We start from the raw sequence: 24,946 nt of genomic DNA on the forward strand, positions 1-24,946 counted from the left end.
ACACCGGCCTTGAAGCATTTCAGGAGGGTGGGAAAGGGGTTGCTATGACCATGCCATTTGGTCTCTGATCTGCTTCTTATCACTAGCTGTCCTCCCACGATGGCTGTACTCATGTCAGCGTCATGAGGATTTACAGAAGTATGGGAAGGGAGTTGCTGTAATCATGCAGTTTGGTTTCTGGCCTGCTTTCTTTCACTACCTGTCTCCCAAATAGCTGTACTTTTGTCAGGGTCCTAAGGATTTCTTCCCCACAGTTCTGTACCAGACCCTGATATTATTTCACTGTTCACTCCCTCACTAACACTGAGCCATAAGGGATGCCAGGGCCCCCTTTTACACACAAGGACATTGCCAGCCTCTACCTTTTGTTTGTAGCCATGGGGCTATTTGATATGTGACTATGTGATGTATGTAACACCAGGCCTGGCACTGTCAGCCATAGCCCTATAGGGTTAGTTATTGTCCTGGATGCTTTTCATATTCTTTGCCCCAAGGGTGAGCTGCCACCCAGCTCCTGAGTCATACCTTCATGTCTGGAGCGAGGTAGGGGGTGGTTTCTGCCGGGAGCCAAAACATATCACAAAAATGCCCCTTGTTATCTTGATTTTACGAGCAAACTATTCTCAGGAATTCAACCGTAAACAGCAACGGTACTTTCCCCTTGCATATCTCCTCAAAAATGCACCCCCCGCCTTAGGGTCCTTCTCCTAGTAATTTTCTAGAAACTAGCCCCCTCCCCGCCCTGTTAGGAATAGCCCTTAGTTACTTCCTCGTTTGAATGCTTATAAGCCCAGCTGAAACAATAAACTCTTCGGAGCTTGATCAGACTCTTGACTTGCTCTCATTCTTTCGTGTCTCTTGTCCCCTCATTCGACTGACCCCTTTGTTTCCCAGGTCCCTGTTGAATTCCCCGCTGGCCGGGGCAGGTTTCTATCTTGAAATTTAGTCACCTGTTTGAGGGACATTGGGCACAGGTCCTAGGCTCCAAAATGAGTCATCTTCTCCCAGACCAATGAGAAATCAGAAGCAGGAACCCACCTGGTATATCATACAGGCTGGGAAGCAGAGGTTCAAAGAGGGAGGAGGGCTTTTCAGGGGAAACACAGCACAAGGACAGAGACACAAAGGCCTAATTCCCGACAAGGGGGTTGGACGGGGCAGTTGAGTTCTGCGGGGGAAGCGTCTCCCAGCGCTGGGAGAGGTGCCCCAATCAGCTGCTTCTATTCTAGACTGTGAGAAGAGGGGTGAGTCAGCCTGTTCCAACACACACAGATGGGCTGGGAGCTAATTTTCTGGGATGCCAAGTTTCCTGATTCAGCACTGGGGATTTTGGCTGAGTGTATTCTGGGAAATGTCAGGCCTACAGGAACCCAGGGCTCCCACTCCCGCCATCCCGCAGATGGGCGGGGAGCGGAGAGGGCACGGTGAGTGAGGGAACAGAAACTCAGTGTGCAAGTGAGGGGGGTTTATGTACACAGGAGAGGTGAAGGTGTGAGTCTGAGAAAGGAGCAAGGCAAGGGATTTATATGCACAAGGAAAGAGGTTGGGTGCCGAGATGTGGGTGTCTGTGCAAAGTGGAGAAGCCTCATGTGCAAGGGAAATGTTTGCTGGGAAGCATGTGTGTTCAAAGGAGAGATGTTGAGCCTGCCAGGGATAAAAATAAGAAGAGAGGTTGGCAAGATGTTCGTGAAGAGGAGAGGTGTGAAGTTTGTAAGGGAGAGTGATGTTTGCAAGAAAGACAGTATGGCGAACAGAAAGCTCTGCCGCGTACAAGGCATTTTGAGGTGAGTGGAAGGGTAGGGTATATAGTGAGCACGCGGGGTGCCCCAGCATTCCCGGTCGCCCACCGTTGTGTCCAGATCCAGCACCCTGACCCCGCCCCCCGCGCACAGTGGGCCGTGCTTAGTGCCAGTCAGCGAGCTGCTGCTCCGCCGTTGGCTAGCTGACCGGAGTGGGCAGGTATGCAGAGACACCCGGAAGCACCCGCGGCCCCCAGCACGAGGTGGACTCGGAGCTAGAAAGCTGTGGGTGCTTAGCAACGCGGGGAGGTGCCCAGTAACGGGTTGGGGGGGGACACCGGGAGGAATCGTGAGCGCCTCCTAGCAACAGAGGGGAAGGCGGTGCCGAGCAACTGGGCGGGTGGCGGTGTGTGGGGTTCAGAGAAGTGGAGAGGTAGCCGTGGAGGATCTGCGGGTATCTAGTAACGAGGAAGGACCCTAGCAACGGCGGGGGGCTGGGAGAAGCCGGAAAGTGGGTTTTGAGAGGCGCTCAGGACGAGCTATGGGTTCCTAGCAACGAGGGGGAAATCAAGAGACACTGTGGAAATTTGTTAACTGGGTGGTAATTTTAGCGGGTGGTAATCTTAGACAGTGGACACTTGGGAATGTGGGGCCTGGCAAAGAAGCAGGGCAGAACAGGAAGGCCAGCCTTGCAACTCCTATCTTAATAATCCCTCCTCTTCTCCCCTAGGCAATGTGGCTGAAGGTGGGGTACCTACTGCGGGTGACCTATGGAGAACGGAGACAGATTGTTGGTCTACCTTGTGGGACCCTGGGGCCTGGGGCCCACTGGTGGGTAAGAGGCTGGGGAGGGAACCTCCCAAAGGAAGACACTGATGGATATTTCAGGGAGTGAAAAGATACAGGGAGGGATCCACAAGGGCCAAGCAGACCCCATGTCCTCCTTTCCTTAACAAAGTGCGTGTCTCTTGCAGGGACCATGTGTGGGTTCTTGGGCCCAAAAGTTTCATCAGGATGGGCCTGGAAGAGGCCTGGGTGAGGAGGATATTCGCAGGGCCCGGGATGCCCGTCTCAAGAAGACACCCCGGCCCCAGGTATCATTGCCCCCACCTACCCAGCAATAGCTCCTTTGAGACTGCTGGGCTCCTGAAATTGGAGAAGGGTGGGGTGGCAGGCTGGTTGACTCCTTGGCACTATGCCTACCTTCCTGTCCTCAGACCTTCTCCCCATTTCTCAGCTCTGTGATCGCTCTCGAGAACGCAAGGTGCCTGCCTCCCGCATCAGCCGCTTGGCCAACTTTGGGGGTAGGTGCAACTTTGGGGGATCTAGATATAACCTACTTTAGAGGAGGTGACACAGAATGAAGCAAGGGAGAAGATGAATCAGAAACGGAGAGGAAGAAGAGACAGGGAAAGATGAAGATCAAGAGAACTGTGATGTGCACAGCCCCCTACACACCTGCACTGGCTACACTAAATCAATGAGTGTTTATTTCCATTCTGTAGATGAGGAAATAGAAATTAAGAGAGGTGAAGTGACTCTCTTAACTTCTATTTCCTCTCATAGCTGGGTATGGAGCCAGGTTATTAAAACTTTAGGTCACAACTTACATGAAATAATTTAGAAGGTTGCAACCAGCATTAATGAAAAAGAAGAAAATAGAAAATATGAGTGTACCTGTACAGCAAGGGAAAGTCTTGTTTCATGAAATATATATACCATGGTCTGTGCTGATTATAATGTAAATGTCTTCTCTACTGTGTATCATGGTTCAAGTTTGTTTTGTTTTGTTTTTTGAAACAGAATCTCACTCTGTCGCCCTCAGTAGAGTGCTGTGGCATTACAGCTCACAGCAACCTCCAACTCTTGGGCTTAAGCGATTCTCTTGCCTCAGCCTCACAAGTAGCTGGGACTTCAAGCACCTGCCACAACGTCAGGCTATTTTATGTTGCTGTTGTTTAGCTGGCCTGGGTCGGGTTCAAATCCACCACTTTTGGTGTATGTGGCTGGCGCTATAACCACTGTGCTACAGGCACCGAGCCATGGTTCAAGTTTTTTTTTTTTTTTGGCCGGGGCCGGGTTTGAACCTGCCACCTCTGGTATACGGGGCTGGTGCCCTACTCCTTGAGCCACCCTCATGGTTCAAGTTTTAATGATACAAGTTCAGTGTAAAGAGGCAGTTGAGGGTGCTCTTTGGAGCGTTAACACCAGGCTGCCTAGGATTCTTTTTTTTTTTTTTTTTTTGTAGAGACAAGAGTCTCACTTTATGGCCCTCGGTAGGGTGCCATGGCATCACACAGCTCACAGCAACCTCCAACTCCTGGGCTTAAGCGATTCTCTTGCCTCAGCCTCCCAAGCAGCTGGGACTACAGGCGCCCGCCACAATGCCCGGCTATTTTTTGGTTGCAGTTGGGCCGGGGCCGGGTTTGAACCCGCCACCCTCGGTATATGGGGCCGGCGCCTTACCGACTGAGCCACAGGCGCCGCCCAGGCTGCCTAGGATTCTAAGGGTGACTCTGCTGCGTCTTCACTTTGAGACTCTGGGCAAGTTACTTCTCTGAGCTTTGATTTCCTTTTCTATAAAACTGAAGTTTTTCTTTAAAACATATTTTACAAATGTAAGAACACCTGATTTGGAGACAAAATCAGTTAATACATATATAGTAGTGAAAACAGTACCTACCGCCACATACACCTGAGCTGGCGGGTTCGAATCCAGCCTGGCCTGCCAAACAATAATGACAGCTGCAACCAAAAAAAGCTGGGCATTGTGGCGAGCGCCTATAGTCCCAGCTGCTTGGGAGGCTGAAGCAGGAGGATCACGTGAGCCCAGGAGTTGGAGGTTGCTGTGAGCTGTGATGCCATAGCACTCTACCCAGGGCGACAGCTTGAGGCTCTGTCTCAAAAAAAAAAAAGAAAAAAGAAAACAGTACCTACCATGTAGAAAGCACTCAGAAAATGCCAGGATAATAATTTGCAGAGATAATGACAGTGAAAGTGGCAAAAACACCCAAGATGTCTTTAGGGATAAGAAGAAAGAGTAAGCAGAGGAAATCAGAGCTGGAGAGATGACATCAAAGAGGAGCAGAGAGAAGGAAGCTTAGGTATGTGCCAGGTAGAGAGAAGAGAGATGGAGGAACAACTGACTTAGAAAAGGAGAGGTGAATGAGTGTTACAGCTCTTTTAGAATTTGTCTAGTAGGTTTTCTGGTCCTCACTGGAAGACCCTCCCCACAAAAATAAAAAAAGAAAGAAAAGGATTGATAAGCATAAAAATGAGGTATAGACGGAGAAATGAGACCCAGAACAATTATTTTGTGTGTGTGTTTGAGACAAAGTCTTGCTCTGTGCCCAACGCTATAATGCAGAGATATCATCATAGCTCACTGCAATCTCAAACTCCTGGCCTCAACCAGTCCTCCTGCCTCAGCAAGTAGCTGGGACTACAGGCAGGTGCCACCACGCCTGGCTAATCTTTTCTATTTTTTGTAGGAAGGGGGTCTTGCTCTTGCTCAGACTGGTCTCAAATTCCTGACCTCAAGCTATCCTTTAGTCCCAGAGTGCTAAAATTGTGGATGTGAACCACTGCGCCTGGCCCTCAGGGCCTTCTTTAACCTTGGCTGCACACTAGAATCATCTGGGATAGCTGGGTGCCGTGGCTCACACCTGTAATCCCAGCACTTGGGAGGCTGAGGCGGGTAGATTGCCTGAGCTCATGAGTTTAAGACCAGCCTAAGCAAGAGCGAGACCTCTCCCCCTCTAAAAAATAGCTGGACGTTGTGGCAGGCAGCTGTAGTCCCAGCCACTTGGGAAGCTGAGGCAAGAGAATTGCTTAAGCCCAAGAGTTTGAGGTTGCTGTGACCTATGACGCCATGGCACTCTACTGAGAGTGACAAAGTGAGACTCTGTCTCAAAAAACAAAACAAAACAAAAGCTCCTCTGGTAACTAACATGAAGCCAGGGTTGAGAACAGCTGGGAGGGAGAGACAAAGAGAGAATAAAGAAAGGCAGCCTCACCTTGAAGGGAAATTCCAACAGAAAGAGAGTCAGAGACTGACTCAGAAACAGATATTCAGAGAGACAAGCATGCTGAGAGAGAGACTGAGAGAAGAGAGGGTCAGGAGAGAACACTACAGGCAGCCTGGCAAGCGCTCAGGCTCCTCTCTTTATCTCTAGGACTGGCTGTGGGCTTGGGGCTGGGAGCACTGGCCGAAGTAGCCAAGAAGTCCCTGCCAGGAGGACATGTGCAGTCAGGTGAGTGACCCACATCACCTAGGTCCAGATTTTGGCTGTGTGACCTAGGGCACGGGGCTTCACATCTCTGAGCCCCAGTTTCCTTATCTGGAAGATGAACATAATGATAATATACCTACCTCTTAGAGTTTTTGTAAAGTTCTCAGAACAGGGCTAACTCATTGTTGGAGTTGTATTTAATAGAAGTATGTGACCTGAGAAAAATTTGTTTGTTTTGGACAGTCTCACTTTGTCGCCCCTGGTACAGTGTGGTGGCATCATAGCTCACAGCAACCTCAGACTCTTGGGCTTAAGCAATTCTCTTGCCTCAGCCTCCCAAGTAGCTGGGATTACAGGTGCCTGCCACAATGCCTGGCTATTTTTAGAGGCAGAGTCTCACTCTTACTCAGGCTGGACTCAAACCTGTGAGCTCAAGCAATCCACCCGCCTCGGCCTCCCAGCATGCTGGGATTACAGGCATGAGCTACTGTGCCCATCCTGATCTGAGAAAAATTTAACCATTGGGAATTCCTAACTCTGAGCAAGAGAGAAAAGCTGAGTATCAGAGTGCTAGGGTCTGTGTACTACAGAGGTGAAATTTGATGTGTGTCCTCAACCAAGTCAGTGTCTTGAAACAAAAGTGCAAATGGGTATTCTAGATTACACAGACTAAAGAGACATGAATTGACAAATGGAGTATGTGAACCATGATTGGAGGTTAGTTTGAAAAGAACAATCATGAAAGATTTTCTGGGGAACAACTGGAAAAATCTGCATATGGACTGAATAGTAGATATTAGGGAAATAGTGTTAATTTTCTTACATGAATTATGGTATTGTGGTTGCGTTGGAATATCCTTATTCTTAGCAAAGCTTAAGTGCAACTACATGCAAGTGGGTCAGCAAAAAGTAATAATAGTAAGTGTGTGGGTACACACACATACACAGATGAAGCAGAATGCCACTGTGTTGAATCAAGGTGGAGGGTTTGCAGTGTTCACGAAATTATGTATGCAACTTTTTTGTCTCTTTGGATTTTTTTCAAAAGGAAAAGTTGAGGATAGGTGGAAGATTAGGGTAAGGCCAGCCTGAGTCTGTTTTTTCTTTTTTTTTTGCAGTTTTTGGCCGGGGCTGGGTTTGAACCCACCACCTCCGGCATATGGGGCTTGCACCCTACTCCTTTGAGCCACAGGTGCCGCCCTGCCAGCCTGAGCCTATACCGTGCTCTACCATTTCCATGCTTTGTGACCCAGGGCCAAGTGCCGCATCTCTCTCAAGTCTTCTGCTTCCTCATCCTGAAAATTAAAGCATTGATAATTTTTACCTCCTGGAATGATTGTGGTCATTCAGCCTGAGAATCCAAAAAGACACTTAGGATTCGCCTTGGAAGAGGGTGGGCACTCAATAAAAAGCTCAGGTTTATTTATTTATTTATTTTTATTGTTTGGAATTCATTGAGAGTACAGAGAATTAGGTTACACTGATTGCATTTGTTAGATAAAGTCCCTCTAGTAACTTTTTTCTTTTTCTTTTTTTTTTTTTTTTGAGACAAAGTCTCACTCTGTTACTCTGGGCTAAAGTTCCATGGCATCAGCCTAATTCACAGCAACCTCAAACTCTTGGGCTCAAGCGATCTTCCTGCCTCAGCCTACTACGTAGCTGGACTACAGGCATGTGTCACTATGCCCAGCCTCACTAACATTTTTATAAAATTGACGAAAGCTTAAGAAATGCTTTACTGAAACATAATGTAATTTGTATACAAATCCACACACACATATCTATAAGCATACAGCTTGGTGCATTTTTACAATGTAGACCCATCTGTACCCAAATCAAGAAACTCTAAACCAGCAGTTTTCAAACTGCTTGGTTTTAGGATCCCTGTATACCCTTAAAACTGGTGAAAAATTATTATTATTATTATTATTTTTTTTTTTTTTTCACTGTACCGCCCTTGGGTAGAGTGCCGTGGCGTCACACGGCTCAGCAACCTCTAACTCTTGGGCTTACGTGATTCTCTTGCCTCAGCCTCCCAAGTAGCTGGGACTACAGGTGCCCGCCACAACGCCTGGCTATTTTTTTGTTGCAGTTTGGCCGGGGCTGGGTTTGAACCTACCACCCTCGGCATATGGGGCTGGCACCCTACTCACTGAGCCACAGGCACCGCCCAAAAATTATTATTATTATTTTTATTTTTTATTTTTTTTGCAGTTTTTGGCTGGGGCTGGGTTTGAACCCGCCACTCCAGTATATGGGGCTGGTGCCCTACTCCTTTGACCAACAGGTGCCACCTCAAACTGGTGAAAAATTAAATAGAATGTGTTATATGGTCCAGGCGCTGTGGCTCACACCTGTAAGCCTAGCACTCTGGGCAGCCAAAGCAGGTGGACTGCTTGATCTCACAAGTTCAAGACCAGCCTCAACAAGTATGAGATCCCATCTCTGCTAAAAATATAAAAACTAGCTGGGCATTGTGGTGGGTGCCTGTAGTCCTAGCTACTTGGGAGACTGAGGCAGGAGGATCACTTGAGCCTGAGTTTGTGGTTGTTGTGAGTTATGATGACTGCCATGGCACTCTAGCCTGGGTTACAGTATGAGACTCTGTCTCAAAAGTAAATAAATAGGCTTAGCGCCTGTGCTCAGTGGTTAGGGCACTGGCCACATGCCCCAGAGCTGGTGGGTTTGAACCTGGCCTGGGTCTGATAAACAACAATGACAACAACAGCAACAACAACAACAAATAGCCAGGTGTTGAGGGCACATGTAGTCCCAGGTACTTGGGAGGCTGAGGCAAGAGAATCACTTATGTGCCAGAGTTTGAGGTTGCTGTGAGCTGATTGATGCCACAGCACTCTACCAAGGGTGACATAATGAGACTTGTCTAAAAAAAAAAAGTAAATAAGTAAAGTAAATAAAATGTATTATATGTATACAATGGAGTATTATTTGGCCATAAATAAATAAAGTAAATAAAATGTGTTATATGTATACAATGGAGTATTATTTGACCATAAAAAGGAATGAATTACTGACACATGCTGCAACGTGGATGAATCTCAAAACATTACACTAAGTGAAAGCAGCCACATATTGAATGATTCCATTAATATGAAATGAACAGAATAAGATTTATAGAGACAGAAAGTAGATTAGTGGTTTTCAAAGGCTGGGGAGAATGAGGAATGACTATTAATGGGTATAGGGTGTTTGTTTGTTTTGATTTTTTTTCTTTTTTCTTTTTTTGAGACAGAGTCACATTTTGTCTCCCTTGGTAGAGTGCCGTGGCATTATAGCTCATAGCAGCCTCAAACTCTTGGGCTAAAGGGATCCTCTTTGCCTGAGCCTCCCAAGAACCTGGGAATGCAGGCACCCACTACAATGCCTGGCTATTTTTAGAGACAAGGTCTCATTCTTGCTCAGTCTGGTCTCGAACTCCCCAAGCTTAGGCAATCCTGAGCTCAGCCTTCTTTTTTCTTTTTCTTTTTCTTTTTTTCAGAGAGTATAGGGTTTATTTTGGGGGTGATGATAATGTAAAATTAATTATGGTGATGTTTGTACAACTCTGTGAATATACTAAAAACCATTGATTGGATACTTCAAATGGGTGAATTATATGGCATGTGAATTATTTCAAGCTACTAAAAATAGAATGAGGACCCTAAAGAGCCTGTTTATGTGGGTTTCCTTCATTGATGTTTGCTGTATTAGAGATGAAAACTGAGAAATTTTTTTTTTTTTTTTTTGCTGTTTTTGGCCAGGGCTGGGTTTGAACCCGCCACCTCCAGCATATGGGGCCGGTGCCCTACTCCTTTGAGCCACAGGCACCGCCCAAAACTGAGAAATTTTTAAAATACAAGAACACATGAACACATTCCATTAGCTGTCAGAATGATGATGTCTTCACATGTCCTGAAGCCTCTGGAAGATGTACTGAATGTCTTGGGAGCATAAGAGTGAAAAAGGGCAAATTTTTTTTTTTTTTTTCTGAGACAGAGTCTCACTTTGTTACCCTCGGTAGAGTGCAGTGCTGTCACAGCTCACAGCAACCTCCAGCTCTTGGGCTTAGACGATTCTCTTGCCTCAGCTTCCTGAGTAGCTGGGACTACAGGCACCCACCATAACACCCGGCTATTTTTTTGTTGCAGTTTGGCCAGGCCGGGTTTGAACCTGCCACTCTCAGTATATGGGTCTGGCACCCTACTCACTGAGCCACAGGTACTGGCCCAAGGCAAATAACACCTAAATATGATGAAAATATTGTAGTTTGATCTCACAGACCCCCTTGATGGGTCTCAGGGACTCTGAGCAGTTACATTTTGAGAATCGCTGCCCTGGGTCTCCAGAAGTTCCTCTCATGTCCCCACCAGGTCACTCCCCTCAGCAAGGGTGACCACTGTCTTGGCTTCTGACATCCTAGATTAGTTTTGCCTAGTTTTGCTTCTTATGTAATTGGACTGTATATTCTCTTGTACAACTGGCTTTTTTTCTTTTTTTTTTTTTTGTGGTTTTTGGCTGGGGCTGGGTTTGAACCCACCACCTCCAGCGTATGGGACCGGTGCCCTACTCCTTGAGCCACAGGCGCCACCCTCTTTTTTTTTTTTTTTTTTTTTTGAGACACAGTCTCACTCTATTGCCTTGGGTTTAGGGCCATGGTGTCAGCTTAGCTCACAGCAACCTTAGACTCCTGGGTTCAAACAATCTTCCTGCCTCAGCCTCCCAAGTAGCTCAGACTACAGGTGCCTGCCACAACACCTGGCTAATTTTTCTATTTTTAGTAGAGATGGGATTCTTGCTATGGCTCAGGCTGGTCTCAAACTCCTGAGCTCAAGTGATCCTCCTGCCTTGGCCTCCCACAATGCTGGGATTACAGGCGTGAGGCACTGCGCCACACCCATATCTGGCTTCTTTTACTCAACATTATGTTTGTGAGATGCGTCCATGTTAATTGTGCATAGCGGTAGCTTGTTTATTCAATGCCGTAATAGTCACTCTGTGACTCTTCCACAATTTGTTTTCATTTTTCATTTAGGTTGTTGCCAGTTTGGGACTGTTATGAATAGAGCTACTGTGAACAGCCTTGTACGTCTGTTGACAGACACGTTTATGCATTTCTCTTGGGTGTATTCCTAGGAAAGGAACTGCTTTGGGCATAGTGTGTGCTTTCCTAGAAGTTTCCCAACTGTTTTCCAAAGGGCATAGGTCAGGATATTTGCTCTTCTCAGCAGTGTCTGAGTTCAGGTTGCTATCCATCTTTGTCAACTCTTGTATTTTTCATTTTAGCCATTCTAGTTGGTGTTCAGTAATTGATCATTTCTGTGATTGTAATACTAATGGTTATTCTCTCCTCCCCAGAGGGCAGCTCTCAGCTGAGCTCTAGCCCCTTCCTCTCAGAGGCCAATGCGGAGCGGATCGTGCAGACCTTATGTACAGTTCGGGGGGCCGCCCTCAAGCTTGGCCAAATGCTCAGCATCCAGGGTACAGCTTGATCCTCAACTCCTGACCCCTGACCTCTCTTTTTTATTTTTATTTTATTTTATTATATTCAGACAGAGTCTTAGTATGTCGCCCTTGTAGAGGGCCATGGCATCACAGCTCACAGCAACCTCAAACTCTTGGGCTTAAGTGACTCTTTTGCCTCAGCCTCCCAAGTAGCTGAGACTACAGGCACCCGCCACAATGCCCAGCTATTTTTTTGTTGCAGTTGTCATTGTTGTTTAGCTGGCCTGGGCCAGGTTTGAACCCACCAGCCTTGGTGCATATGGCCAGCACTATAACCACTGCTACGGGCGCTGAGCCCCAGACCTCACTTTCATCCCACCCCCACCCATCAACAAGACCCAACTTTAGATCCTCACACAGGGGTCTCTCCTTGCTCCCCTCATCTCTGTCTCCCAAGACAACAGCTTCATCAGCCCCCAGCTGCAGCGCATCTTTGAGCGGGTCCGACAGAGCGCCGACTTTATGCCCCGCTGGCAGATGCTGGTGAGTGCCCAGTGTGTGAGGGCCAGCTAGCAGGAGGCATGCTCCATTTCCCCCCACCTGCCTGACCTAGCTTCATTGCTCTACTCCCTGTCTGACTCTGAACTTCAGTTTCCCCTTCTGTAAAATGGGGTTCACCAAAGTACATCCCTCATAGCACTGTTGCGATGATTAATTGAAAGGTGGTGGAGAGTACTTAGTCCAGTCCTGGGCATGGACTCTGCACTCTGTTGAACCTAACTTCATAGGTTCCAACCCTGTCTCTGCCTCTTACTACGTGTGCGGCTTGGCCTCTCTGTGCTTCAGTTACCTCATCTGGGAAATGGCGACAGTAACATCTACACCCACATCATAGGGTTATGAAAATTAGTTTGCGTAGAACACTTAGAACAGCCCCTGACACACCAGGAATGACATGTAAGTTTTAGCTGTGATTATTACTGTCCTTTTAATTAAAGAAGAGTGTCTGTAAATAAGCTGGCACAGTGCCTGGCACTGAGTAAGTACCCAAGACACCAGCTGTTCTTCTAATAACTGGGTAAGGGTGTGGAATTGGGAATCCAGCCACCTGCCTTCTTTCTCTTCTCACTTGCCACATGACCCCAGGCAGTTCCACCTCTCTCTGAGCTGTTTGGAATAGGATCTGGCCCACAGTTCATTTTAGCTCTTCTTTATCACATTAATTTCAAGGTAATAATTCAATATGGGAAGATAATAAGGGATTGTTATTTAACTTAACTGTAAATAATAGTAACCCCCTCAACAGTCCTCACAGCCTAGGGAGTGCAGGCTTGAAAGACTAGATGGGCTCAGCCTCCCACTCTACCACTTGTGACTTGGTCACAAGAAGTCCCTTGCCCACAGTGACTTGCTGGTCACCTTGGGCAAGGGACTTCTCTAGAGTTCCCCTGTCTGTAAGGTGGAGTGGCAGCCAAGAGCTTAGCCCAGGGCCTGGTGCATGGTGAGTGCTGAGGTTAACAGCACAAGGGATGGACTCAGCTGCTGGAACCAGGATGGTGACTGTTATGACCACTCCCCCCAGAGAGTTCTCGAAGAGGAACTTGGCAAGGACTGGCAGGCCAAGGTGGCCTCCCTGCAAGAGGTGCCTTTTGCCGCTGCCTCAATTGGGCAGGTACACCAGGGCATGCTGAAGGACGGGACAGAGGTGGCTGTGAAGATCCAGGTGAGAGAGGAGGCCTGCAGGGTAGGGTGGGCCCCCTGCTGGTTCACAGGAGGGACTCAGACCCTCTTTTCCTCCTCACCTTGCAGTACCCCGGTGTTGCCCAGAGCATCCAGAGTGATGTCCAGAACCTGCTGGCAGTGCTAAAGATGAGTGTAGCCCTGCCTGAGGGTGAGATGCCCCTTCCCCTACCTGAGAGAGGGATGCTGGAGAGAAGGCAGGGGCTGGATGGAGGGACAGCATGAGCAGGGAGTGCCAGTGTGTGTGAGTAGAGAGTGATTATGTCACTGTGTGTGAGACAGAAAGGACACTGAGGCAGGGAGAGCCCAGAGAGCAGGAGTGTGTATGGGAAAACTTTACAGATTCTGACAGAGCTTCAGAGAGACAGAAGCCCAGGCTGAAATCCAGAAACAGACTCACAGGGAGTGCACAGTGCTAGGAAAAGGACTGTAGGTGGAAAAAGAGCCTCAGAAGCAGAGGGAAGAGTAAGTGGGACAGCATGTTTGTGTTAGAGCACGTGGGAAGGCGCCTGAAGAAGGGGAGCAGGTGTGTTTGTATGAGAGAGAAACAGGCCTAGAGGTGAGATCCAGAGGCAGAGAGCAACATGAGAGAATCAGCAGGAAAAATTGACAGAACAAGGGGTCGGGCATGGTGGCTCACGCCTGTAATCTCGTCCGGGAGCCCAAGACAAGAGGGCCACTTGAGCTCAGGAGTTCAAGACTGGCCTGAGCAAGAGTGAGACCCTGTCTCTACTAAAAATAGAAAAACTAACCAGGTGTGATGGGCTTCTGTAGTCCCAGCTACTTTGGAGGCTAAGGCAAGAGGATCACTTGTGCCAATTGTTTAAAGTCGCTGTGAGCTAGGCTGATGCCATGGCACTCTACCCAGGGCAACAGAGTGATACTGTCTCCAAAAAAAAAAGAGGGAGATAGAAAAGGGGCAAGTGTGACGATGGGGTGTGGGATCTCAGGAGAGAAACCTCAGAAGAGACTGCAGTTGTGTGAAGGACAGAGGGAAGGCATGTAGACAGATGGTGCCAGTAAAAGGCTTAGAACAGGGGGTGTGAGGTGCAGAGAGAGACAGGATTGGCAAGAGAAGACTCCCTCCTCAGCTGACATGCTGTCCCCCTCAGGCCTGTTTGCTGAGCAGAGCCTGCAGGCCCTGCAGCAGGAGCTGGCTTGGGAGTGTGACTACCGTCGAGAGGCCGCTTGTGCCCAGAACTTCAGGTGAGCTGAGCCCTTTGCAAGACCCTGGGAACCTCTTCCCCCAGCTTCCCTCCTTTCTTCCCGACCAGGCCGAGGGGGAAGTAGATGCCTCCCGGCCTCTGGCAAACTTTTTCTCTTTCTTTCAATTATTTGCTCATCCATCCATCCATTCACTCATTACTCCACTAACCCTCTGGTGTCCTCTCTGAGCTTGGGCAGGTCACTTTTTCTCTCTGAGTGTCAGTTTTCTCCTGTCACATGGGACACATATGTACTGCAGTCTGACATGGACACTTAATTACATGATGAAACACTGTTACACATGTGGGACTCACAGGGATTGACACTCTGGCATTTGTCAGGAGTAGGAGGGAATGGAGCTCCTCTGTGCGCTGTGGCAGGAAAAAAAATATTGATATGAGCATTTTGGAGAACAGTTGGGCATCATGGAATAAGCCTTTATATTCACACAATCTACAACCCAACTATGACCCTCCTTACTAAATACTCTGGTATTCACCATTAGAATTTTCTAGAATGGGTGGCGCCTGTGGCTCAGTGGGTAGGGCAATGGCCCCATATACCGAGGGCTGCGGGTTCAAACCCAGCCCTGGCCAAACTGCAACAAAAAAATAGCCTGGTGTTGTGGTGGGTGCCTGTAGTCCCAGCTGCTTGGGAGGCTGAGGCAAGAGAATTGCCTGAGCCCAGGAATTGGAGGTTGCTGTGAGCTGTGTGACGCCACACCAATCTACCAAGGGTGATAAAGTGTCTCTACAAAAAAAAAAAAAGAATTTTCTATAATACTCAGAATAGCATTGTTTTCAAACTATTGTTTGAAAACATAAACTAGAAACAACCCAAGCCTATCAAATTTATCCAGCAGGGTAGATAGATAAGTTATGGTGGATTCATCAGTGGCATATTACATAGCAGTGAAGATAAACTGTGGTTGCCTGGAACAACATGGTTTTTTTTTTTTTTTTTTAACAACATGGTTTTATCTCGGAAAAAGCATGATGATGCACAACAATTAATGACACCGCCACATAGGACCCTCCTCAGCATGGCTCACACATTTATTGTTTGTTTTTTTCGTAGTTTTGGCTGGGGCTTGAACCCACTACTTCCGGTATATGGGGCTGGCGCCCTACTCCTTGAGCCACAGGCGCTGCCCAAGACTCACACATTCATTGAGAATTCACTTTGTGCCAAGCTCCATGGACAGAGTGAGAGAAATGTCAGAAAAAGGCAGTGGTTAAGGGCATGGTCCCTGTACACAGATGTGGGATCAAATCCGGGCCTGAGTCTGTACCATGGCTCCCTGCCTCAAGGGATGTCCCAGTGCCCTTAGGATAAAGCCTCATCCTTCCCCTGCTCCCTCCACCCTCCTCCAGCCACCACACAGATACTCAGCCAGGACTCGCTCATATTCTTTGACTTGACCCACTTACCGCAATCTGTAATTGGTCTGTTCGCTTGTCATAGTCTCATGGGGTAGGGGCAGATGCCGGGACGGTTTATTCACTTTTCTGTCTGCAGCATCCTCCTGCACAGACATAGAGAAGAAATGCTTCCTTTTTTTTTTTTTTTTTTAACCAGTGTCCAGAGTAGTGACTCTAAGGATTGACCCTTGGGTCTCACTATAGATTTTTTTATATCAGTGTCTATTTTGAGAATGACTTCATTAATAAATTGATGAAAAAAGTAATGCATGAGCTAAACACAATGAGCTCATCCTGGGGCAACCAGAAGTCATAGAAGAGTTTCAGGTGAGGAAGAGGTAGCTGGGTCTCCAGTGCTGGGTTAGGGACAGGAACAGTGTAGGCACCTCTGAGATATTTGTTAAATGTCAGTCCAGCCAGGTATTGGCCATCACTAAGGGCAGACACAGGCAAGAGAAGGGCAGGAAGGAAGAGAAGACATGGACTATTGACAGAGGACCTTCTTGGAGGCCTCGAGCTGGATCACAGCAGCCTGAAGCACAAAGTCCCCTTCCCTCCCTTGTGCCCTAGGCAGCTGTTGGCAGATGACCCCTTCTTCCGGGTGCCTGCTGTGGTTAAGGAGCTGTGCACAACGAGGGTGCTGGGCATGGAACTGGCTGGAGGGGTTCCCCTGGACCAGTGCCAGGGCCTGAGTCAGGACATCCGGAACCAGGTACACAGTCGTGGCACAGTAAGGAGGGTATTGTCCCAGGGTGTGGCTGGCAGGGAGGACCAGGCCCATGGTCCCTTTCTAAGCCAGTGAGGGCTCTACAGGGGCAGATCACACTGATGTATCTGTTGCTGCTTGTTCCCACCCCAGATTTGCTTCCAGCTCCTGAGGTTATGTCTGCGGGAGCTGTTCGAGTTCCGATTTATGCAGACAGACCCCAACTGGGCCAACTTTCTATATGATGCCTCCAGCCACCAGGTTGGTTCCTTATGATGTGTGTCAGGTTGTGCAAATATTAGCTACTGTACCAAATAGTCCCTGATATTTGGGTGGCTCAACCCAATAACATTTTATTCACACAGCAGGCTCAGATAGCCCTTCTCCGTGTGGTGATTCAGGGACCCAGGTTCCCTCCCTTTTGCGGTTGTTCTGTCCCCTACAGCCTTGAAACACTCTGCTTCCAGTGGAAGGGGAAAAAGTGGTTGAGGGTGTACACTCCTTCCTAACTGCTTAGGCTGGAAGTGACACAGCATTTCCTTCACCATTCCATGTCTGAGAACTAGCAGTGACGCTGGAAACCTGCCTGGCAGGGGTTTCCTAGTGGCATGTGACAGTATAGAAGAGGAAGCACTTGTGGGCGGCACCTGGGGCTCAGTGGGTAGGGTGCCAGCCCCATATACTGAGGGTGGTGGGTTCAAACCCGGCCCCGGCCAAACTGCAACAAAAAAATGGCTGGCGCCTGTGGTCCCAGCTACTCAGGAGGCTGAGGCAAGAGAATCACCTAAGCCCAGGAGTTGGAGGTTGCTGTGAGCTGTGTGAGGCCACGGCACTCTACTGAGGGTGGAAAAAGTGAGACTCTGTCTCTAGAAAAAAAAGAAAAGGAAGCACTTTTCCAAGGAAGGCAGTTAGCCATCACTGCTATACTTGCCACCCATTTAGAACACACTGTGCCTTCACTCTCTGCCCCTTTACAGGGAAGACAAGACATCTCTGCCCCTTGCCTTCTCAGAGTTCCTTATCCAATGGGGACCTGTCACCACACAACTATGACCCAGAGTAGTTAGCACCATGATAGGAAGGCACAGGCAGAGGGATCAAGGCCGGGATGGGGGAGGCACAGGGTAGCGGCTGATCCAGCCTGGGGCAGGGGGAGCCAAAGAAGGCCTCTTGAAGGAACTCCTGCCATTAAAGCTGAGATGAGAAAGAAGAGGAGGGAGCCACCCTGAAAGCAGGCAGAGTGTTCCCAGAGGAAGGTTGAGGGTGTTCAAAGACCTGGAGGTGAAGGTTTGGACTTGCACTCTTCTAATGTCTGTAGACACATCTTCACCTTTTCCAGAGGCTGGCAAGTGGCTCTCCAGAGTGGTGCCATTTTGTTCTGAGAGGGATCTTTCTAGACCACAAATCTAGTTAAGATACCCCTTCTGCAGCTCCCAGCAGAGTTCCCTCAGATTCAGTCCCTGTCCCCTCCTTTCCCAGCACAGGCTTAGTATTCCATGGAGGTGTTTATGCAACACCAGGTGATACAAGTCCTGACAGCAATTTATTGAGTTCCAGCAACGTTTTTTTTTGTTTGTTTGTTTTTTGTAGAGACAGAGTTTCACTTTATGGCTCTGGGTAGAGTGCTGTGGCATCACACAGCTCACAGCAACCTCCAACTCCTGGGCTTAAGCAATTCTCTTGCCTCAGCCTCCCAAGCAGCTGGGACTACAGGCGCCCACCACAACGCCCGGCTATTTTTTTGTTGCAGTTCGGCCGGGGCCGGGTTTGAACCCGCCACCCTCGGTATATGGGGCCAGCGCCTTACTGACTGAGCCACAGGTGCCGCCCTGTTTGTTTGTTTTGAGACAGAGTACCTCTGGAGAGTGCTGTGGTGTCAGAGCTCACAGCAACCTCTAACTCTTAGGCTTAAGCAATTCTCTTGCCTCAGCCTCCCGAATAGCTGGGACTACAGGTGCCTGCCACAATGCCCGGCTACCTAGCTATTTTTTTGTTACAGTTGTCATTGTTGTCTAGCAGGTCCCAGCTGGGCTTGAACCCACCTGCATTGGTGTATGTGGCCAGTGCTCTGCCCACTGAGCTACGGGTGCCACTCCAGCAACGTTTTCTGTTTTAATGGAATAAAATAGAAAATATTAAGAAAATATCACAGATGGGAGGGATCTATGTTGTTTGGAATATTTTTTGTTTAACATATATATATATATATATATGTGGGGTGGGGGGATTTGTTTGTTTTTTGCCGGGGTTGGGTTTGAACCTGCCACCTCCAGCATATGGGGCCCCGCGCCCTACTCCTTTGAGCCACAGGCACCACCCTTAATATTTATATTTAATGTGTGCATTTGCACTGGCAGCCAGTACAAACTTTATTTCTTACTGTGGGTAGTGGTCAGTCCAAACTTCATTGCCCTAGACAGTGTTGCACGTGTGTTCCTCAAGCACAAAAATCAGAAACATCCACAACCACATAAATGTATTGTGATATAACCATGCCATGAAGTCCTTACAGCATGAAATATGAATGAGTGAGCTAGAGCTACCCATAGCAATGGGGATCTGCAAAATCACGGTGGGCAGAAAACACAAGGTACAGGAGAACTACCGTAAATACCACTTATATGAAGTTTTAAAATATGCAGACCCTGACGCTACATTATTTGTAGGTGAAGACATACACAGGGAATATAGAAACATTTACATAGGAATTTCAGGAAATATATAACAATAATTTCAGGAAAATAGTGAGCCTAGAAAAGACCTTGGGGATGTGGGGGAGGTGAGATCAGGGCAGGACACACAGGAGGCTCCACCTAGACGGTATTTTATACTTTAATCTGGGTGGTAGGATTTGTGGGTATTTTACTTTTCTTTTTTCTTTTTTTTTCCGAGTCTCACTCTGTCACCCTAGGTAGAGTGCCATGTCATCATAACTCACAGCAACCTCAAACTCTTGGGCTTAAGCGATTCTCTTGCCTCAGCCTCCCAGTAGCTGGGACTACAGGCATGCACCACTACACCCTGCTAGTTTTTCTATTTTTAGTAGAGATGGGGTCTCGCTTTTGCTCAGGCTGATCTCAAACTCCTGAGCTCAAGCAGTCTGCCTGCCTCAGCCTCCCAGGATTATAAGTGTGCCACCAAGCCCTGCCTTTGTTTTACTTTTCCATGTATCTTATTCTCTGAATTTTTTTCTGTGCCTAAAATTCATTACTATATAAACAATTAAGACCAAAAAATATAAATGCCAGATGACTTCAACTATCCTATAAGGGTAGACTAGAAGTGGGTGAGTGGAGGCCAGGAGCCCCGGGAGGCAGCTGGGCTGGGACTCTGGCCAGAGTGGGCAAGGGACAGGGTTAAGGGGAGGGAGAGACATCCTGGCTGCTCTGAGGAATGTTGATGGCTCCCAGCATTCCTTTCCACCATTCCTCATTCCCAGGTGACCCTGCTGGACTTTGGTGCAAGCCGAGAATTTGGGACAGAATTCACAGACCATTACATTGAGGTGAGTCCCCCACTGGGGCCCCTGAAGGGCCCAGACTCAAGCCAGATGGGTAACAAGAAGAAATACAGCATCTGAAATTAAGAAGTAATAAATTATAGTAATATTAATAGCAGCTAATAAATACTAGTCACTTAATATTAAGTCAGGCACTGTTTTTTGTTTGTTTGTTTGTTTTTTGTGGTTTTTTTGGCCGGGGCTGGGTTTGAACCCGCCACCTCCGGCATATGGGACCCCGGCGCTGTACTCCTTGAGCCATACGCGCCACCCTGTCAGGCACTATTTTAAGTACTTTATGCAGAATAACCTCATTCCAACCATTGTCAAATCTATGAGTTGACATTTTTAGCACCATTTTACAGATGAAGTAACTGGGCTTAGAAAGGGCTAAGTTGGGTGGTGCCTGTGGCTCAGTGAGTAGGGTGCCGGCCCCATGTACCGAGGGTGGCGGGTTCAAACCCAGCCCGGGCCAAACTGCAACAAAAAAATAGCCGGGCTTTGTGGTGGGCGCCTATAGTCCCAGCTGCTCAGGAGGCTGAGGCAGGAGAATCGCGTAAGCCCAAGAGCTGGAGGTTGCTGTGAGCCGTGTGATGCCACGGCACTCTACTGAGGGCAGTAAAGTGAGACTCTGTCTCTACAAAAAAAAAAAAAAAAAAGGGCTAAGTCACAGCAGACCTGCAATTCAAACTTGTATCTGGGTCCAGAGCCCATTCTCCCAACCTCTGCCTAGCACCCTGCTAAGAGAAAGTCCCATAATGGCTATCTGAGCACCTCCCCAGGCCCACCCTCTCTAGGGTCTTGGTGTCCAGCCTGCACTCACATAGCTCCCTGGCAGGCTACTCCCTAGGGGCACTCTGTTCACAGGAAGTATTTCATCACCTACTTTGCCTATGTCTCCCACAGGTTAATTTTTCTCACAGTCTAACAAGAACCTATCTCTTTAATTTGTTGAGATTGGATATCTGACCTAGGTCTTCTAGTCATTTAGCCATCAATTTATACATTCTCTGATACTTTCTCTGTGCCCAGCTCTATTCTGGCAATACTGGAGACCCAGGGTGCAACCCAGGTGCTATGTTCACAGAGCTCACAGTTCAGTGGGAAGACAGACAGTGAGGGCCCAGAGTGGACAGGGCTGGGATTGGGGAAGCACAGGGGACCATGAGAGCCCAGGAGAGGAGTCTGATCCAGCCTGGGGAGTCTAGGAGGGCTTCCTGGGGGAGCACATGTCAGGGTTGAGACCTGAGAGATAAGAAGGACCAATCAGGAAAAGTCTAGGAGAGTATTCCAGATAAACAATATGTACAAAGGCCGAAAGTCAAAGGATATTGCTATTAAAATGGTGCTTCTCAAACTATAGCATGCAAGTGTCCTCAGTCACCCCATGAAAGTACAGACTCTGATGGAGTCAGGTGTTAGATGGTGTCAGTGTCATTGGTATGGTGACCACACTTTGAGTAGTTAAGTGGTAAGGCCCTAGAACCCAAAGGAAGCTCCTGTCCTGACTGGGAGGACTGGTGAGGGGCAGGGCAGAAGCCAGTGATGGGGCTAGAACCAAATCACTCTGGGTCTTAGAGGCCAGTTTGTACTTTATCCACATGCCCTGGGGAGCCCTTAAAAGGATTTGAGCAAAGAAGGGACTAGGTTTTCAGATTTAGAAAAGTCCCTCTGAGTAACAAGTGGACTGGGGACTGAGAACCCAGGGAGGCAGGGAGGCTTGGAGAGAGGAAGTGGGGACAGTTGCAAGAGAAGCCTGGTCGACAGTTCAGGGAGCTGATAGGCTGGAAGTCAGGGGACGGAGGTGTCCAGGGTTCTGAGATGGGAACAGGAAGGAGAAACTGGTGACCCCTCTACACACACAGTTCTCTTGGGCCCTCTGTAAGCCTCTTGAGGCACAATGCCAAGGCTCCTCTGGGCAGTTGGGACATCCTGGGCCTCCCACCCTTCCCACCCAGGCCTACAGTGTTTGCCAGTTTAAAAAGCCCTGTCATAGGCCAGGTGTGATGTCTCACACTTGTAATCTTAGGCTCTGGGAGGCGGAGACAAGAGGATCCCTTGCACCCAGGAGTTTAAGACCAGCCTGACCAAAAGTGAGACCCTTAGATAGAAAAATTAGCTGGCATCATGATACCAGCTACTTGGGAGGCTGAGGCAGGAGGATCACTTGAGCCCAGGAGTTTGAGGTTGCTGTGAGCTATGATGATGTCCTGGCACTCTAACCTGGGCAGCAGAGCGAGACTCCGTCTCAAAAATTAAAAAAAAAAAAAAAAGCAACTCCTATCACTTGGCAAGTAACATTGTGGCACGAAAGAAAATTAAAAAAACAGAAGACAGAAAAACCACGTCCTGCCACATCAGCCCCTGAGGACCATGGGCCTGACAGATGGCCAGACAGGCTTCGGCAGGGGGGGCAGAGAAAGAGTAGACTGCCAGATTAATCCTATATTCCCCTCCTCACAAGAAAGGGCAACACAGTGGTTAAGGACTTGACCAGGTTCCACTCAGTAAAGTAGGGAATCTCACATTCATTTTTTTTTTTTCCTTTTTGTGAATTAGAGTCTCACTTTGTCACCCTCAGTAGAGTGCCATGGCATCATAGCTCACAGCAACCTCAAACTATTGGGCTCTTGCCTCAGCTAGTGAGTGGCTGGGATGACAGGTGCCCCACCAGAACACTCAGCTACTTTTAGAGATGGGATCTCGCTATTGGTCAGGCTGTTCTCACACTCCTGAGTTCAAGTGATCCTCCTGCCTTGGCCTCCCAGAGTGCTAGGATTATAGGCATGAGCCACCTCACCCAGCCTCACATCCGCATCTTAATAATAACAGATCATAATATTGATGGTGCTTCTGACATACAGACACGTTGCTAGGCATTCTGCAAACTTCACCTTTATCTTCACAACCACCCCTTGATGAAGATACTGTCATCATTCCCACTTCACAGAGGAGTAAGTGAGAGCCCCAGAGGCAATGTGACTTGCCCTGAACTTCTCTGCCAGCAAGCAGCAGAGCTGGGATGGAGCCCAGGCAAGCTGGTTCTGGCCTGTGTCCTTCCATGCCCCTAATTCTTGCCCTCCCTACATGAGCTCACAGCTGGAGAGGCACTTGTTAGCTCTGTAGCTAATTTATTAAGCTACTATTCACCAAGGGCCCCCTGAGTGCCATATCCCATACCACAAGTGACTAAACCCATCTGGGTTCTTTGATTTCACAAGGTTCAAGTTTGGTGCTGGAGACACAGAGATGGCCCCCTGGAAACATTTAATGCAGTTCTGGGTCACGGAACTTGTCCGTGTTGAGTTTTTGGACCCATGAACAGCTTTGCTGCTTATTCCTTCTGTGCCTTTTCCCAGGGACAGTTTTCAGCAGGCCTTGCATCTCTAGCCCGAAGGGCAGAACAACCCCTGACCACCTCCACACCCTAGACTCTGGAACAGTCTTGAGGGTGTCACAGACAGGGGCAGAATGGGAAGGGAGAAGCTTCCACATGGGAGGGAGGGCCCAGAGTATGGGGGTATGTAACTCCTTTTCTCCAGAAGCTCCCTTGAACCCTACTTCTTGGCCTTTGGACCTCTGTCCCTCTGACCCACACCCATTTCCCCAGGTGGTGAAGGCTGCAGCCGAGGGAGACAGAGACCGGGTCCTGCAGAAATCCCAGGACCTCAAATTCCTCACAGGCTTTGAAACCAAGGTTGGGAGATGTTGGAGAAGTTGGGAGAGTGGGGAGCTGTTATCTCTACTGAGGGACTCTGGGAGAGGATAGGTGATATAGCTTGTCTCCACTGGAAAGAGTGGAGGCTGTATGTCCACACTGGTGGAGTAAGGAACTCTGGCTATAATGGGGGCTGCAGGGAGCAGTGAGGGTGATGCATTGCTTGACTATTCAGAAGCCCTGGGGAAATGGGCACCACTTGTGTGTGTTCTAGAGATCTGGTGGCTGCTCGTGGGTCCTGGGGGGTCAGAAAGGGGCAGCTGTTTATCTGTAGACAGTAGAGGGCTGCTTGTCTGTAGATGGGTCTGAGAGGAAGTGAGGGGCTGTTTGTGTGTGTGGGGGGGAAGGGAGCTACATGTTACTAGAGACTCAGGAAGGAGTGGAGGTCTGCTTCTTATTCTTGGGGGAGTCAGGGCTTGTGTTTATACTTGAGACTTGAAGGAGCTGAGGGCTCTATGTCCTTACTGATGCATCTGCTGTCCCCACCCCTAGGCCTTCTCCGACGCCCACGTGGAGGCAGTAATGATCCTGGGGAAACCTTTTGCCACCCAGGGCCCCTATGACTTTGGGGCAGGGGACACTGCTCGCCGCATACAGAGCCTTATCCCTGTGCTGCTGCAGCACCGGCTGTGCCCGCCACCTGAAGAGACCTATGCTCTGCACCGCAAGTTGGCAGGGGCTTTCCTGGCCTGCGCCCGCCTCCATGCCCACATTGCCTGCAGGGACCTCTTCCAGGACACCTACCACCGCTACTGGGCCAGTCGCCAGACATAGCCATTGACTGGCAGCCTCCTGACCAGAGAGGACCTTGCGGCAGGTCCCTCCTGACTGCCTCCATGGGAGATCCCAGCCCAAAGTGGGCCACCCCCTATCTGTGGTGCCGCCTATCTCTGGCCCTCGTGCTCTGGATCCCAGGGGCCTCCTTCGGTTTCCTAATTTTGCCTAGCTCCCCTCTTTGGCCCAGGAGCTCAGGAAGCCTGGGGCTAAGGACCTTCCAATTTCATGGGCTGTGTATCCTGCTCCTCCTACTCCAAAGTGGGCAACCAGGAATTCTGAGCCAATTAATTCTGAAAACAATTAATTTATTTCTGCCAGCATGTTCAGGAGCCCTCAGCCCTCCTGCATGCCATTATGGAAAACCGGGCTCTAGAGGGGTAGCCCCTCACCTCTGTCTCCTGGTCTCCGAAAGAGAAGAGATGGTGGCCAGTGGGTGCAGCTCTCACCTTTGCCTCCTTCACTCCTT

General features: G+C 48.8%; 1 protein-coding gene and 1 non-coding gene across 13 annotated transcripts; both read left to right on the forward strand.

Annotated features, from left to right (window-relative positions):
* Window positions 1-946: 946 nt before the first annotated feature.
* COQ8B (coenzyme Q8B) lies at window positions 947-24,882 on the forward strand. Of its 12 annotated transcripts, none has more exons than XM_053605758.1 (15): window positions 947-1,244; window positions 2,470-2,574; window positions 2,714-2,833; window positions 2,977-3,043; window positions 5,915-5,992; window positions 11,327-11,449; window positions 11,871-11,956; window positions 12,996-13,136; window positions 13,223-13,304; window positions 14,266-14,359; window positions 16,351-16,492; window positions 16,640-16,747; window positions 19,926-19,991; window positions 23,596-23,682; window positions 24,196-24,882. In XM_053605758.1, exons 2-15 carry the CDS (start codon window positions 2,473-2,475, stop codon window positions 24,475-24,477), a joined length of 1,578 nt encoding a protein of 525 aa, XP_053461733.1. In that variant the 5' UTR covers window positions 947-1,244; window positions 2,470-2,472; the 3' UTR covers window positions 24,478-24,882. The 12 variants fall into 12 exon arrangements, with proteins under 12 accessions (XP_053461733.1, XP_053461741.1, XP_053461736.1 ...); XM_053605766.1 differs by having other exon boundaries at window positions 948-1,244; window positions 2,470-2,502; XM_053605761.1 differs by lacking the exon at window positions 947-1,244 and adding an exon at window positions 1,281-1,424.
* Window positions 4,907-4,968, forward strand: LOC128597934 (U7 small nuclear RNA). Its single transcript, XR_008383473.1, has one exon. It is a non-coding gene; the product is annotated as a U7 small nuclear RNA (small nuclear RNA).
* Window positions 24,883-24,946: the final 64 nt, after the last annotated feature.

Source organism: Nycticebus coucang, chromosome 10 (assembly GCF_027406575.1).
Source record: "Nycticebus coucang isolate mNycCou1 chromosome 10, mNycCou1.pri, whole genome shotgun sequence".
NCBI classification, from domain to species: domain Eukaryota; kingdom Metazoa; phylum Chordata; class Mammalia; order Primates; family Lorisidae; genus Nycticebus; species Nycticebus coucang.